The 15,398-nt window shown below is 44.3% G+C and overlaps 1 protein-coding gene across 5 annotated transcripts; it reads left to right on the top strand.

The window, feature by feature from the left end:
- Positions 1 to 288: 288 nt before the first annotated feature.
- On the top strand, positions 289 to 14,468 carry PKD2L2 (polycystin 2 like 2, transient receptor potential cation channel). Of its 5 annotated transcripts, none has more exons than XM_082063983.1 (15): positions 289 to 682; positions 835 to 936; positions 1,633 to 1,766; positions 3,012 to 3,268; positions 4,035 to 4,259; positions 4,863 to 5,091; positions 5,618 to 5,788; positions 7,188 to 7,369; positions 8,357 to 8,477; positions 9,181 to 9,282; positions 10,132 to 10,211; positions 10,298 to 10,349; positions 10,772 to 10,810; positions 11,142 to 11,257; positions 11,695 to 14,468. In XM_082063983.1, the coding sequence occupies exons 1-15, from the start codon at positions 625 to 627 to the stop codon at positions 11,810 to 11,812; spliced, it is 1,986 nt and encodes a 661-aa protein (XP_081920109.1). In that variant the 5' UTR covers positions 289 to 624; the 3' UTR covers positions 11,813 to 14,468. The 5 variants fall into 5 exon arrangements, with proteins under 5 accessions (XP_081920109.1, XP_081920107.1, XP_081920108.1 ...); XM_082063981.1 differs by having other exon boundaries at positions 1,486 to 1,766; XM_082063985.1 differs by having other exon boundaries at positions 663 to 682; positions 1,065 to 1,766.
- The last annotated feature ends 930 nt before the right edge of the window (positions 14,469 to 15,398 follow it).

Raw genomic sequence — 15,398 nt, 5'->3', positions numbered from 1 at the left:
TCCCAACAAACGCCTGCAGCTCTGTCACCACACTTGTCCTCTGGGCTGACCGAGCACCGAAAAATACACTAAAATACCTCTTGCTGCTGTGCTCTTTGCAGATTTGAGCTGATGGAATGCGGACTGGTTCCCAGTTTGCCCACAGGCTTCTCGTGAAGGCGCAGATGCTGTGATGCCCGGGCAAGGGACCAGCACCGAGCAGCAGCACCCGAGTTCTTGTGAGGTCTGGGAGCCCCAGCAGCACCTGAACTCACCCTGTTTGCATTAATATACATTTAAATGAGCATATCCTATGTTCCCTGCTGCTCTTCACAGCAGGAAGGGAATTTCCTAATCGCCTGAATTTAGCTTGGAAGCAATTTATGGTTTAATTTTCCCCCCCCACCCCGCTCCAAAGGAAGAGCTGCCAACAAGGGAGGCGCCTCTACCGGGCACCGCGGGGACATCCCCGCTGAACACTGTGATAAAACCAAAACAAGGATGGTAGGAAGCTGCCGGGGCGGGAGGGGCAGCCCGAGCCCTCCCGCAGGTGAAGGGAACCGGCCCGAGCCCGCAGATCGGCGCCGCTGCCGCCCGTTGGGATTCAAACGGAGGAGCGGCGGGAGCTGACCCGGCCCGGCCGCCATGGAGCCGGCGGCAGCGCAGCAGGAGCCCGGGGTGGACCGGAGGCTGAGCGGCACCGGTGCGTGAGGCGGACCCGCCACCTCCCCCCGGTCTGACCCGCTCCCCCCGGGGCTCGGCCCACGGCCCCCGAGAGCGGCCAAGGGGCTGCGGGCCCCGGCGGGTCGCAGCGCTCCGTGCTCTGACTCCCCCCGCACTCGTTTCCCCGGGCAGGTGCCGTGAAACCGCGGATCAGCCTGAGCGGGGAGCTGGAACTGAAAACCACCCTGCGGGAGCTGGTCGTGTACGTGGTGTTCCTGACGGACCTCTGTCTGTGTAAGTCACCGGGAGGCTGCTCACAAATAACGTGCACGCTGCACCGCTTTGGGTATTTTCTCACTGCACCTGTCTTCCACCCGAATGTGTCACATCAGTCAGAATGGCTCTGACTTGCTTTTTTCTAGCTCTGTGACTTAATGCCAACCGACACGGAGAAGCAGAGTTAGAAGCTGCCGTCATCCTGAAACCAAAAAATAAACTTAACAGCAGAGCCAGTTATACTGTTAAGCGGCATTCTTTATTTTATCAGCGCTGGGGAACACTGGGGATCATCCTCCATAAGTGCTCCAAAGACTGGATGCTCTCGTGTTGCTTATATCCACATAATTATTGCATATGCATTACAATTTTTGAAAATTTTGACATACAATACATCTATACTAAGAAATAATTGACGATAGTTATAATTGTTTAGTTTCTTACTTACAATACATCTATTAATTATTGGTTAAAATTAAACTAAACACTCTGATTCTAAACAATGTATTACTTAATCTTGTCACACAGGAGGATCTAAAACTTGAAAAATATCCCCTCATTTTGCAGGTGGCCAGAAAGCATTTATCTCATGTAAATTGGCTAATGATGGGTATGTCTTTTATAACTTAATCCCAGTACGCATTAATTTGGCAGCTTCTCTTCAATCCCCTAATTTCAGCCTGCCGGCATCCCCTCTCTGCCCCTTCTTTCCAGTGACGTTTGGCATGGTGAGCACAGACATGTACTACCTGAACAAGGTCATGTCCCGTGTCTTCCTGGAGCCCTCCTTGTCCAACGGCACCGTGAGCGGTTTCGAAAGCATCAGGAGCAGAGCTGATTTCTGGAGGGTAAGGCTTTCATTGCAAAGGTACTTTCTTGGAGAGGAAACAGCTAAAGAAGTTCTAGCGTTAATTCGGAGCAATACAGCCTCGTGGTTCTCCTAAAAAACGTGGTCTAGGTGTTGTGTTTTGAGTTGAAGAAAGGGAAATAACTTCTTAAAATGCATTTGGAGAAATTCTAGATACAAAAAAAAATAAATGATACTGATACTTCTGAATAATCAGTCAAGCAAACAACAGGCAAATTAATTAGTGCATCATATTCTCAGTCTTGATCTGAAAAGAGCTTCAATAAAAAGAGGAAGACTTGGGGTTTACTGTTCTTTTGACTTTCAGGTGTTAAAAATATATATATATATATATATTGATGATTGCCACAGGGGCAGCCAGGAAAATGTACCCCTCGGTTCAGCTGGTTTGCCGTTACTTTATCTCATATTTCAGTGGGAGCTGCCAAACGCTTCTCTGTTTTCACTACTAGGTGAAGGACTTCTGAAAATTACCAACATTGCCTTCTGCTGCCAGCTGGGCAAAGACTCTCACCCTGTGCTGGCTTAAAAATGGAAATGCCTGGTTCTAACAATGCATTCGGAAGAATTCTACCCCCTCTTATATCTGTTATTGCTAGTCCATAAAGTAGTGAGCCCTTGCTATACAGTGTGTATGCTGATGTACTAGAGATGGTTGTAATACATGCTCAGATGGCACCAAACCATGGGACATGTTGTTTTGTACTCAGAATAAAGTTCTCCCCAAGTCTAATGTTCTTCATCTGCATCTAAGAAACACCCAGAAAAAGAGATTTTTTTTCAAAAATAAATCCCACTTCATTTAAATTCAGACAACTGGAAAAACTAGTCAGAAATATACGCCCAAACAGATCTTCATGGATTAAGATAACTAACAGATTTTGTTAAAACAACATTAAATGTTTATGTTTGAACATATTTGTTTAGAATTCAGCAGAATTTTTCAATAAGGCTACAACATACGTCTGTTTGGAGTTTCATCTTGAATAATCTTATTACATATTTTTGATAGAATTGCATAGGCAATAGAATTGACTCATAGAAAAGGGTGTTAATGTATCGTACTTACAAGACAGTGCACAGGTGGGAACTGTTTGTATTCTACGTTAGACCCTACAGATATAAGTAACCTGAGAGAACCCTGTAGAGATTTGTGTGCTAAAAGGTGGGATAATAGCGGTAATTAAATCTTCTTTGGTGTCTTTAACCTCACTTGTACATATAGTTTGCAGAAGGACGGCTGTTGGATGGACTCTACTGGGACAAACAGTATAGCAACAGGACATTAACCCTCCAGGACAACAACAGTCATATTTACTATGAGAATTTGCTGTTAGGAGTAGCCCAGATTCGCCAGCTGAGAGTACGCAACAACACTTGCTCCATATACCTGTATTTCCATAATTTATTAGACGACTGTTACAGTAAATATCGTTACCAAGCTGAAGACAAGTCTGACTTTGGTCCAAGGAACGGATCTGAGTAAGTCATCCTACTTCAGCATAGAAATGTTTTTGAAAACCTAACCAAATCCTTAATGCCACACTGTTCTTCATTTAGTAAGAACTGTGCATGCAATTAGCTGAGTTTTTCTCTTGTTTACATTGATAAAGGATCAATGTAAACCCTGGATAAACCCTGGATTTGTTTTTGTGCCAACATTATTGATGGGAATTTGGCATGGGAAATCTATAGTGAGAGACAGGAAGAACTGGGAACAGCACGGCCAGTTCAGCAGCAGCACGTTAGTGGCTTGTCTCCACTAACATCTCTGGAGAAATGCTCAGTCATACGAGACCTGATTTTAAATCACATGTTTATAAATTGGAATCATGCTAAAATGCTCTGAAACAGAGCCAAAGGGCCTGCTTCACACACTTCATTTAGGGTTCATTTAATGCAATGAAAGAGTATGTGGACATGCCACAGTAACAATGAACTCCGTAAACCAGAGATTTCCATTTACCTATAAAGGTTTTAAGGTAATAAACTGTCTGGCCCATGTTGGGTGAAATCCAGATTCATAAGCAATTGCTGGTTTGTGAATGTACTGAGTAGCTAAATAAAAGAAATGGGAATATCTTGAGGCCGTATGTCTCATGCATACTTCATGTGAAGTAAAGTGATAAATGTCTGTTGGTTGTGGATACAAAAGAACACAAGAACTAACAAGGATTGTATAGAAGTTAAAGCTCACCTCAGTCCAGTTTCCATAAGCTGAGCTGCTTTGTTTCCTCGTTCCTGACAGATGGAAGTACGCCTCAGCCTCCTCCTCGCTGTCCCCGTGGTACTGGGGATGCAGGGGCTTTTACAGCAGCGGCGGATATATATTCACCTTACCGAAATCCAAGCAGGAGAGCCTTGAGAAGCTGGCGTTTCTCAGGCAGAACAACTGGATCACTAGAGGAACCAGGGTTGTATTTATCGACTTCTCAACATATAATGCCAACATAAACCTCTTCTGTATAGTCAGGTGAGTTCTTACCTTTCCTACATGTGAAATCCAATTTACTGAGGCATGATGCTTCCGTAAGGACACAAGGAAAGGCTGGTCACCTCAGGCATGTGGCGCCAATGTTTCTCAGGTAGCAGCTGGCAAAACAGTAATTCATTAAAAATGTAGAAATTCAGTTAGTGCAGGGAACAGACAAGATCCTTTCGTTTTTTTGGTAATATTTGATGTCTGGTCTGCACAGCTGGTTGCCGCTGTGAGTTGGAATAGATTTCATGGCCTTTTGCAAGGTCAGAGATTGGATTGTTAGTCGGGTTATCAGCTAATGGAGGGAAAGTCTCAGAGCAGGGTGAACATCTCTTCTGAGACAGCTTCTTTAAAGACTTTTAACCAAACACCATGGCTTGGGTATCCCAAGAGCTCCTCATTTTCCTCTCAACCTTCCCTGCCATTTAATACTGTTCTCATGGGGGACTTAGCGTAACCTTTACAGGAAGGCCTTACAGATGGAGGAGTCCCAGTGAGGCATTATTAATGTAGTAATAATTAATATTAGAAAATTGAGGACTGAGGTGGCTTAAAAGGGATGGTAACTAAAACCAGTCCCTGATTTGTTTTTTCCAGGTTGGTGGTGGAGTTCCCTGCCACCGGGGGTGCGTACACCTCCTCACACATCTACTCTGTGAAGCTCCTCAGATACGTCACGTATTATGATTACTTCCTGGCTTCTTGTGAAGTCGCCTTTTGCCTCTTTATCCTTACATTCATAGTCCAGGAAGCTGTAAAAATGGTAAAACTGAAAAAGGAATATTTCCAAAGTGCCTGGAACTGCCTGGATTTGGTGCTGCTGGTGGTGAGCTGCCCCTTGACTTCTACCTCTGTGCTGCCAGCCTAGACTAGCGCTGGACAGACAGCCAAGGAGCCAGAACAGCCCAAGCCTGGTCCTGCTTAAAACCAGGTCTACCCTGAAGAGGTCACAGCCCACCATGGTTCAGCATGCCTGAATTCTTTTCTAGCCTTGCTGTCAACTTGCTGTGGCTCCATGTTCTTTTTACTCATCATCCACCTTGTTTGTTTTAGCCTTAACCTTTGCAGAGCAGGGAAGCACTAGTGCATGACAGAGCTAGCACAGGAAAACTAGGATGTACACAGCATGGTACATAGAACAAGTCCAGAATTATCACAGTACAATTACAAGTCATTTGGCCAATGAAATCTTGTATATACACTTTATTGACAAAACATCTAAGAAACTCAGGTTCTTCAACTCTAGCCAAGGGCCTTTTGAAATCAATATGGTCTTTCCTGTGCAAAATGACAAGTCTGAAGAGAGGGGATATAGCCAGACTTCCGTTTCATTGGCTTCTGCTTTCCCCCAGGTATCCATCCTTGCCATTGCCTTCAACATCTACCGCACCATAAAAGTGTCGATGCTAATGAAGAAGCTGCTCTCTGATGCCAAGGAGTATCCAGACTTCTATTTCCTTGCATACTGGCAGGTGCTTTACAACAACATGATCGCTATCAACATCTTCTTTGCTTGGATAAAGGTATTGGTTCGTACTCTTTTTTTTTGTTGTTGTTGTACTCAAGAATCATAGTGTTTCTAAGCACAGCATAAGTGTTCACTTTTACCTTTTCATGGGTGAACTGCAAAGCTGGGGCTAAAAGGGAGAATTTTGTTTGTAAGATTCCAGAAGAGTTTCAAATTACCTCCTTCTCATTAACATAGGTCACACAAATTCCAAGCACATCTAAAAAAACAAATTGCAGCAGCTGTCTTCATTGAAGCAGCTGGGAAATTACCATGGCCTAACAGCCGCCTCAAACTCCATTTTTTCCTAGACCCAATATTACCCAGGTCACAGCCTGACCTACACAGATGGCACGGCTGTATAGGTGAAGCTATTCATAGCTTTTGTAGCCAAGACCTATGAAAACTGTAGCTACTTCTTAACTGCAGAGGAAGGCAAAATGTGTCAGAACCTTATTGAGAAGTGGCTTTGTGCCAGGACACCTTTAATTTAGTTTTTACTTGCAAATAGATTTGCTGATCTCTGGACAGAGTCGCAAACATCTCAAAGATTTAGGGGCTGCTTTTGTTCCTAACCAAGTGCTCTGGGGCCAAACCAGTCCTGCATGTTTGGATGCCACTGCCCCTAATCTAGAAAAAGCCTGGTGTCCCCAGCTTGGGTCTGCGCCCCTTGCCCTGTACCCAGCAGGGACTTTGGCTTAGGTGGCCTCAGTGTTTCCAGTGACTGGATGAAACTTCACAAAGTTTTGCCTGATCCCAGGCTGCCTTTGCCGGACCCTCTGTCCTGTAAGGAACTGGTAAAACACTCAGCACAAAGCAGCTGCGGAACGGGCAGGGGAGATTCCAATAGCTACCGGAAGAGATGACGCTTTACAGTCATGCCCCAACACAAATAATTCCACGGTTCTACTATTCTATCCATTCTGTAGCCCAGCCCCATGTTCCCCCGCATTATCCTCCCCTCAGACTCATTACTGTTAACTTCATAACACACCTATATTCATAATTAGTGACTGTCATTGAACAAGGCTTTTGTTCAGGCCTTGTCTCACACCCAAGGTAAGAACGAGCTCCTTACCACCTCAGGCCGTCAGGGCATCCTCAGATACAGGAGGGAGACATGTCTTGCAGTCTCCTTGACCAGGGGTCCGTACCCGCTAGAGCTGATGACACCCAGCAAAGACCTGTCCACACACTAGTAGCTTTACCACGTCCATCTATTTGCCGTGCAGAATAATCATGATCTCCAGAAACACACCCAACCCTGGCCCTCCTTCCAGAACCATACCATGCAACTTATTTCTAGGTGAGACTTAACCTGCAAATTATGATTACAGATAACATTCCAGAAATTCTGTTAACAAGTTGCAATATATCATGATCCCCCAATAACAATACGTTCTGTTCTCTTGCAGATATTTAAATATATAAGGTTTAACAGAACCATGACGCAGCTGTCTTCCACTTTATCTCGCTGTGCCAAAGACATCATTGGATTTGCCGTCATGTTCTTCATCATTTTCTTTGCCTATGCCCAGTTTGGCTATCTGGTTTTTGGGGCGCAAGTTAAAGAGTTTTCCACTTTCCCAAACTGCATGTATGCTACTTTCTAACCTTTTTGATACCAAACCCCCACAGGTGCAAACCTGTGTCTGCTAAGCAGAATTTAAGAGTACAGGTCTCCAACACTTATTTCATAGAGTAAAACCCATGTTGTTGTCTGTGCACTCTGCTTCCCACAGAACCACAGCAGAACTGTTTGAGAGACCCCAGCAGCTCAGAGCACAAGCTGCTGAGCATGTTTGCAAATAAGAATTACTGCTTTTCTAAGAAAACATCCAGCTGCACAGCCAAGAGTCCCCAAATCCCATCTGCTGGCTCTGTTACTTTCTTTCCCATATTTGTTTTCAGCCACTCACTGTAGCAACAACATCAGATCAGTTCCAGGTGCTGGATGGAACTTTAGTCCTTTGGATGGTCCCTGCACCCTGTAGCAACCCCAACCTGTCGCCCACCCTGTGCCTTGTGGTTTAGCCCGTGGCTGTGTTTCTTACAACTTTGGAGAGATATCTTTGGTGTACCAGATTGTTTGCAAGCAGCTTTTCATGTAAAATTAAGGCACTTAAAATGAGCTCATTCTGGATCCACCTGGATGTGAGATAGCTCTAAGATGCTGCAATACAGAGAAATATGTATTTATTTATCTTAGCTAGGAATGAAATCCTCTATAGGGGGACAGAGGGACCTATACTGTTACCTTCTGTGCTAACAAAAGGGATCACGAAGTTAGAACAGAAGGGAAATTAAAAAAAAAAATAAAAGTGAGTTATCCAAAATGGAAGTATTTTCTCATACAAGCCATTAAAAAAATCCTTTGTAGTTTCAAATTCTCAAATATACGCTAAATGTCCCATTTACCATTGCTGCATTATCCTGCCTGGTCTTTTGATTTCAGTGACTAAGATAATGGTGAATCAGTTGCAATTGTATCTATTGCATTTTGTTTAATAATGTTTAAAACACTTCCCTTTAAGAGAAGCCAGTCAACCTCATTCTGTTGGTTTGGTTTGTTTTTTACTCCCAGCTTTACACAGTTTCGTATTGTGCTGGGAGATTTTAATTTTGAAACCACGGAAGCAGCAAACAGGATCCTTGGACCTATTTACTTCATCACATTTGTATTCTTTGTGTTCTTCGTATTGCTGGTAGGTATCATCTTAAAAATTCATATAGTTTTACATGAGCAGTAGAGAAGCACTGTTGTACAGGGCTCTCGGATGGTGTTTCCCCCCCCAGGATAACAGGGGCTGCCCCTCAGTACACCTGGGCAGAGACAATCCAAACTCTTTTCCAGAAGTTTCCAGCTGGTGACACATTTCCCAGCTCCCCCTTCCTCCAAACAGCCACAAAAGGGGCTTTTCCACCCAAAACAAGCACGTTGCACCTTTCACTCTCCTGCGCCACCCACTTCTCCAGATTCTAATTTCTGAAAACTTAATTGGGTGCTCTGGAAAACCACATAATGTCAGCCCTGTCAGGTAGGAAGGGTAAAGAGAGACTCTGATGGGACTGTGTAGGTGCAGCTTTATCAGTTAGATTGATTTTTCATTAATTACTTCAGACTGAAACAGCATTTGGAAAAGCTACAAGCATATGACAAGAGACCTGTTACCTCCATATAACTGGGCCTTTTAGCTGATACTGCAGATGGGAAATAAGTGATTTGTCTCCCAAAAATATTCCCTAAAACCTTAAGATGAACAGATAATCTAACTGCATTAGGAGCACATCTGCACCCACCAGAGCTCTTCAATTCCCTAGCATAGAACAGCCCCCAAAACAACAGCCCCAGCATAACACAAATGCACCTTGCAGAAACAAATATCTAACTGCAACCTTCTTGTGCAGAACATGTTTTTGGCAATTATAAATGAAACCTATTCAGAAGTCAAAGCAGACTTTGAAGTGATACCCAGTCAGGAATTTCACCTCAGAGACCTCTTTAGAGAGGTAAGTAACTTCTGTAACTGCATCATTTTATTCAAGGTAAGAGGAGGAATTCTAAGATACATGATGAGCAAAGAGCTTTAAGCAGCTGGGCCATAACCATCTAAGAACAGCCAATATTTGATTTTTCACTTAAATAAACATTTGACAGATACAGAGCCATCCTTCCATGAAACCCACGGGAGCTCCTAATGTGAGAGCAGCATTAGGTTAGGGTGCAAGGAGCCTACCTTTACTTCGCCCTTTTAAAAGCAACATTTAAGAGCAGCCTGGTTTGTGCTATATCCCATCATCAGCTTTCTTCAGAGTTGCTGCTCTTCCAAACTGAGAAACCAAAGATCTTCTCTGCACGGGAAGACAAGAAGAAATATGTACCTTTAAAACTCCACAAAGTTCAGACTGGGAATTCTCCCGTAGGATTTCCTGTAGGATATTAGGAGTGGCACAGCCACAAGTTACATCGCTTACACAAAGCTGAGCTTTCATGAAGGAAAAGGAACGGGGGACACAACCAGTCTGGTCAGCAACAGCACAGCTCAGATTCCCCCACCCAAGCTCATCACCCCACTGATCCCAGCCTACAGTAAGATTAAACTGAATGTGCCTGAAAACAGAAACTCTTACTGGATTTTGTTGGCTCTTAGCCTCAGGGATTTCATGATGAATTTGAGATATAGCCGGGTAAGTTCTCTGACCTAAGAGAACATAGAAAGTGATAGACTGCTGAGATTACTGTTTAATTACCAAGGCATTATACTGACATTTTGTTCATGCATTGAAGTCCTTGTGCGAAAGTGTCTCTGGTTAAAGAGAAGCCAATTAACATGCTCGACTTTCTCTGTCTGTGTTCAGAGTTACAACAAGGCCCTTGTCAAGCTCAGGCTGAAGAAACCAGAGGTGGATACGCATCCAGAAGCCAAGAGCTTGGAAAGGTAGGATCTCGGCATTTGTGGTTACCCCCTGCACGGAGCACAGACCTGTTCTCACAGGAATTCTGTCTTTTCTCATTTGTGAGAAGCACAAACAAGGACATTTCTCAGCTTTCCGATGGAGACCGTGCTAAGAAAGAGGTAGGCTTTATTCCTTCCTGTATTCTTAGAAACTGCTGGTTCTATTTCAGAAGTTGAATAATACAAAAGGAGTCACGGTGGTCCTCACTCTTACTTACAAAAGCTAGTTCTCCACAGGGTACTGTTTTTACCATCATAGGAATAGCAGAAGCTAGACCCATAAATAAATCAAAATCACTAATTATGCCCAAAACTTCAAATGAAAGCTTGTTCAGGCAAAGTCATACGCTACGATAGCAGAGCTGATAGAAGGGTGAGGTCAGTGCATCTTAGCAATGCTATAAAGTTGTGAGCTGGGCATTTGCTCAAATGTTAAACAAAAACAGATGTACGGGAAACAAACACACTTTACAGCAATCTATTGGGTCATAGGCTGCATCTACCACAAGAAGAAGAATTACTGTAACTCCCTTTTGTTTCAGGAAAGGTTTCCAGCAGCCTTTGGTAGTTCCATATCTGGGGTAAGCCTGTGCAAGTAACTTCTAACCTGTATCTGTTTAAAAAAAACACTTCTACAATAAGAAAGGGAAAAGCCCCTGAACACCAGCACACACAATGCTTGCGATCTCTCCCACCTCTGAGAAGAAATATATTCCTATATCCTGTCTTTTCGGAAGGGGCAGAAGGAAAATGTACTTTTAGATGGAGAGTATTTTTTTCCCCGGAGCTGTATGTATCTGTTCCAGCATGCAACCTCCTCCCTGCCGAGTGACAGTGTTCCAGATGTTCCAGTGAGCCGTGCTGGCTTTCTGATATTTAATTTACTTTTTAAATCCCTCTGGTGTTGAACAGAAATATGGGAAGGTATCAAAACCGCAGGAAGAAAAACCTCGTGAGCAGTATCGAGCTGCTGAGGACGCAGACGCAGTCACAGCTCAGGGCTACGTCTCCATGGAAGAATTTCAGAAGTAAGTGTGTGCGGCCCTGTCCCCGCAGCCTTATTCCCATCCCCTGGCAGCTGCAGCGTAGCTGAAATCCTCACCAAGTGACAACCTGAGAGACAGAAGATCAACACAAAGTCAGTGATTTTAAGGTATTTTAAGTGCTTTTATACTGGCTGACAACAGCTGCCCCCAGGGAGGGCAGAAGGAAGAATTTAGTAGGGCAGCCTGTAAGGACATCAGTCAAGAGGTGGGACAAGAATATAAAATATTGTCACTCTCGCAGAACATGTCCTTGTGGCTGCCCAGGGAGGGAGACAGAGGCTGTAAGACCTTGTGCTGGTGACGGGTATTTCAGGAGATAGACCCTGGGCAGCTGACACAAGCAAGCAGAGGAAGGTTGCAAATGCAAGATCATGGCCAGCACTGTCTCAAGGTTATGTGGCTGTATTTGTGTGTTCTAGGCTCTTCAGGTATACAGCTGAGTTGGGGAAGGAATTAAATAACGTTAATGCGAAAATCAGGAGACTTACAAAAATCGTTCAAAAACTGCAGGATGCTTCAGGCAAGACGGGAGAGTAAAACGCAGGACAGGAGCTCACCTGGTCACCATTTCCCCACCCGCCCCACCCCGCTTTATTTTTTTCTATTTCTGAATAAGAGAAGCAGGAATGTTAATAAAGGTAAATACCATTGTTGCTTCTGGGTTGTTTCTTTGAGAATATCAGGTGCTGCTTTAACTCTGAGAACTGGGTGGAATCTCTACAAACACCTGAACGACGTGTATTCCTCTGCCTTGTTTTGGGGCTGCTGTGAGACACAGACCTGTCACTGAGAGCAGATCACCAGCAGCAGCAGCAGCATCCTGGTTCTGCTCCTCACCCTGCTCTCCATGCACAGCCCTCACCCTCCGAGCACGGTCCAGCACACGGGTCCGCAGCCGTCACCTCCCCGACCGCTCGCTTCTGCCAGGGCATCTGCTGCTGAAGTTAATGCTTATTCCTCAGCAATTCTCTTTCAAGGCACTCATTGCTTCCAAAGCAGGTTACTGTTGCCTTTAGAGGAAAACAAACAAACAAAACAATTATTCTTCTAAGAAAAAAAAAAACCCAAACTTTGGTTGTGACCAGGCGTTCGTTGCCGGAGCCACTGGAGGGAGCTTTGCTCCTCCCTTGCACCAGCCACAATTCTCAGAATATCCTTTTATTCCTACATCTGTTTATACCCAGGTGTTACGTTCAAGCCAGAAGCTATCTGCTCCTATGTAGTCGTTAATATTTATTCTTTGCTGGGCCTCAGCCACAGCAAGAAATAAATCATGTGCCCAAATGCCACCTGAATATCCCGGTAAAACATGGGGCCAGCACCCAGCTGCATCACCCCACCTGCACCTCGCAGTCCCTGCCTGGGGAGCTTCTGCTGCCGGACACCTCAGCTCATGCATGACATGCAGCCCCCAAAGTATTCCAGAACTTGTATAAATCCTGCAAAGATTTATAATACTGTAAAGCCATATGTCCCGCAGAGCACTATCGAGCTACTGCCTGGGCTCTGGTCTCTCTGCATCTAATCACGCTGTGGAGTCGTGGAGAGGGGAGCAGGGACCCAGAAAGAGACAGTTCAGCCCAGCAGCACAACGTACCCATGCTCTGGTTTGAGGGTTGGGTTCACTGACTTTGTACCTCAGTCTCCTGGCCAAGCCAAGACATCCACTCTCTTCTAAAACGGACCAGTTTACAATAAAACCAGCTCTTCTTCCCTTCCCAAGGGCTCCTGTCGCTACGTAGCAACACAGGACTTGTCTCCCTGAAAACAGAGGTCACTGAACATCTGATTATCTCAATTTCTCAATAGCTGACATGCAAGGAAGCAAATGTATCGCACCTTTAGCATCTCCAGCATTTCCTCCTGGCAACCCCTCTTGTACAAAGACCTCCCAAAACCTTCAGCCACAGTTACTCACCCTGAACTCCCCAGAAGAGTTTTCAAGCACTGCTCATCCTCCTCTACTCCTCCAGGGCACGGGAAACCCTCTTTATAGCCTGCCTCACAGGCTCCTGGTCACGTTAACAGCTTGAGCAAACCTGTGTCAAGAGGTAAAGCTTGGAATACTATAGATCTGTGTTATCTCAGAATGGGTTCTTCAGCAAGGAGGATCTTGTCCCAGGATCACTGAGCTTTGTGCATCCTGAAAAATCTGTTTCTCCTCCATTTTGGCTAATGGTGTTCAACACAGGGTTATTTTCCTTCATTAAAATCTTCTTAGTTCATTGCTTTGTAGCACATGGAGTTTAAACAGTTCACAACAAGCAGGTTATTGGAGGGGCTTTTGTCTTCTCATCAGCATCTTCATCAAGTTTTGCTGAATAAATAATGCTGAGGAAAAATGGAGGATGAACGAATAGATTTGTAACAACCTTGTTCACTCTTCAAGCCAGTGTCCTAAGAATTTGTGCTTTCTCTTTCCCCCCCATCTTCAGAGGAAAGGCGGGATCAGAGGGAAGGCTATTCTGTCCCAGCCTGCGGAAGGAACCGCAGGCTGCCTGCTGCCTCCTCTCCCTCAACTTCCCACTTGTCTTCCTTGTTCCCATTTACCTGCCCTGACATCCACAAGCAGAGTCTTCACCTTCAGTTCTTCTGTCTCCTGCCAGGCCTTAAGCTGAAGAAAGGTGGATTTACACAAAATATAACAGAGAAGTCAGTCTGCAAGACCTCAATCACTTTCCAGATGAACTTACATCAACAGACTACAAAAAAAAAAAAAAAAAATCTATTTGGTCCAGAAGAGCATCCTCTTGGGTTTACAGAACTGCGTGTAATAAGAGTGTATTCTGGCCACTAACACAGCAGTAACTGCTGTGATACTCGTTTTAAGGCTGAGAAATCATCATGGATATAGACCCAACCAAACGCTGCTCATCAGCTGAAGGTGTATTCATCGGCAGTGAATGATTAGCCCAGCAGTGGCTGGAGCAGCTCTGCCCCACGACCACCCAGAGCTGCTGCTGGAGCAAGAACGAGCGAGACTCGGGGTGTGCTCCCGCGGCAGCGCACAGAGCAGCAGAGCCCACACACAGCGCCAGCCCAGCCGTCCGCCCAGGAGCCGATTCCGTCACGTTTCTGCTGTCAGACAGTGTGAACAGGTACGATAAGGCTCAAACTGCTGCAGCCTCCTCCAGGGCTCTGCTGGCAGGCGGCGGAATCCCAACCTGTCTCAGCAACACCCTGAAACTGCAAATACGTACACAACAGTGAAGGACTCGGCCCTTGTTTTTTAAGAGATGGCAGTGGAGGAGAAAGCACGATGAGAAACAAAGATATATGACAATAAAGGTTAAGGTACTTTTATTATAAAAGTCTATACAATAAGCACCAGACATAGCAATGCAATTATATCTGGTTCAGTTATATATATTTCATTTCTATATATCCATATAGATATATAGGTTTTGCTTTTACCAAAGTAAAACTGTTATATCACAAAATGCCTAGTTCTACCATTTATTTATTGCTGAACAAGGATGGCACAAAACACACTCAGCATAACTGTTGCCATGCTTATCTACTATACTGAATAAACAGCCAAACACTGCATAACAAACACAAAGCAGCTGTTAATTCTGAATTGGAACCAATCTGATCACTCACTCACTTATAAAAATATTGGAATCATATAGATTTAAGCATTATAAAGGAGGAATATATTATTTAAAACATTTAAATAGTGCATATTGACATTTTGCATGTGGTATATAAAACACAAACATTCATGTACAACACTATACAGTACACATTAGTTTCAATGTTTGGATACACCCGTGTCTGCAGACTGATAGAAAAGTAACTGAAGTGTACATTGCACGATGGAACTGAATATAATTGATAAATGGTCTCAACACTAGTTTAACCTCATTATTCTCTAAGGTCCCAGATCATTTTGCAGTTTAAAAAAGAAAGGCATACCACCAGTGCTCAATAGTTTTAGTGCTTTTGTTTTCTGAATTCCAAAATTGCATGCCTACGAGCAGAGTAAAACAAAACAAGAAGTATTCTACAGTACACAGATGAGATCTGAGCACTAAATATCCTACTTTCAACCTATTTCATATGCTCCATGACAGAACAGCAAGTCTCTGAGGTTACATGCTGGCCATCGCTTCCGTTGTCA

The sequence above is a fragment of the Streptopelia decaocto genome, assembly GCF_964273445.1.
Source record: "Streptopelia decaocto genome assembly, chromosome: 12".
Classification (NCBI taxonomy): Eukaryota; Metazoa; Chordata; class Aves; order Columbiformes; family Columbidae; genus Streptopelia; species Streptopelia decaocto.
The sequence above is the reverse complement of the archived record's forward strand: the minus strand, read 5'-3'. Positions and strand labels throughout refer to the sequence as shown.

What these genes read in the sequence shown, in the direction of transcription:
- PKD2L2 (XM_082063981.1), top strand. Translation starts at nt 625, where the DNA reads ATGGAGCCGGCGGCAGCGCAGCAGGAGCCCGGGGTGGACCGGAGGCTG. An exon ending in GCAGAGCTGATTTCTGGAGG is followed by an intron (nt 1,767 to 3,011) that starts GTAAGGCTTTCA and finishes TTGTACATATAG; the next exon opens with TTTGCAGAAGGACGGCTGTT. An exon ending in AACCTCTTCTGTATAGTCAG is followed by an intron (nt 4,260 to 4,862) that starts GTGAGTTCTTAC and finishes TGTTTTTTCCAG; the next exon opens with GTTGGTGGTGGAGTTCCCTG.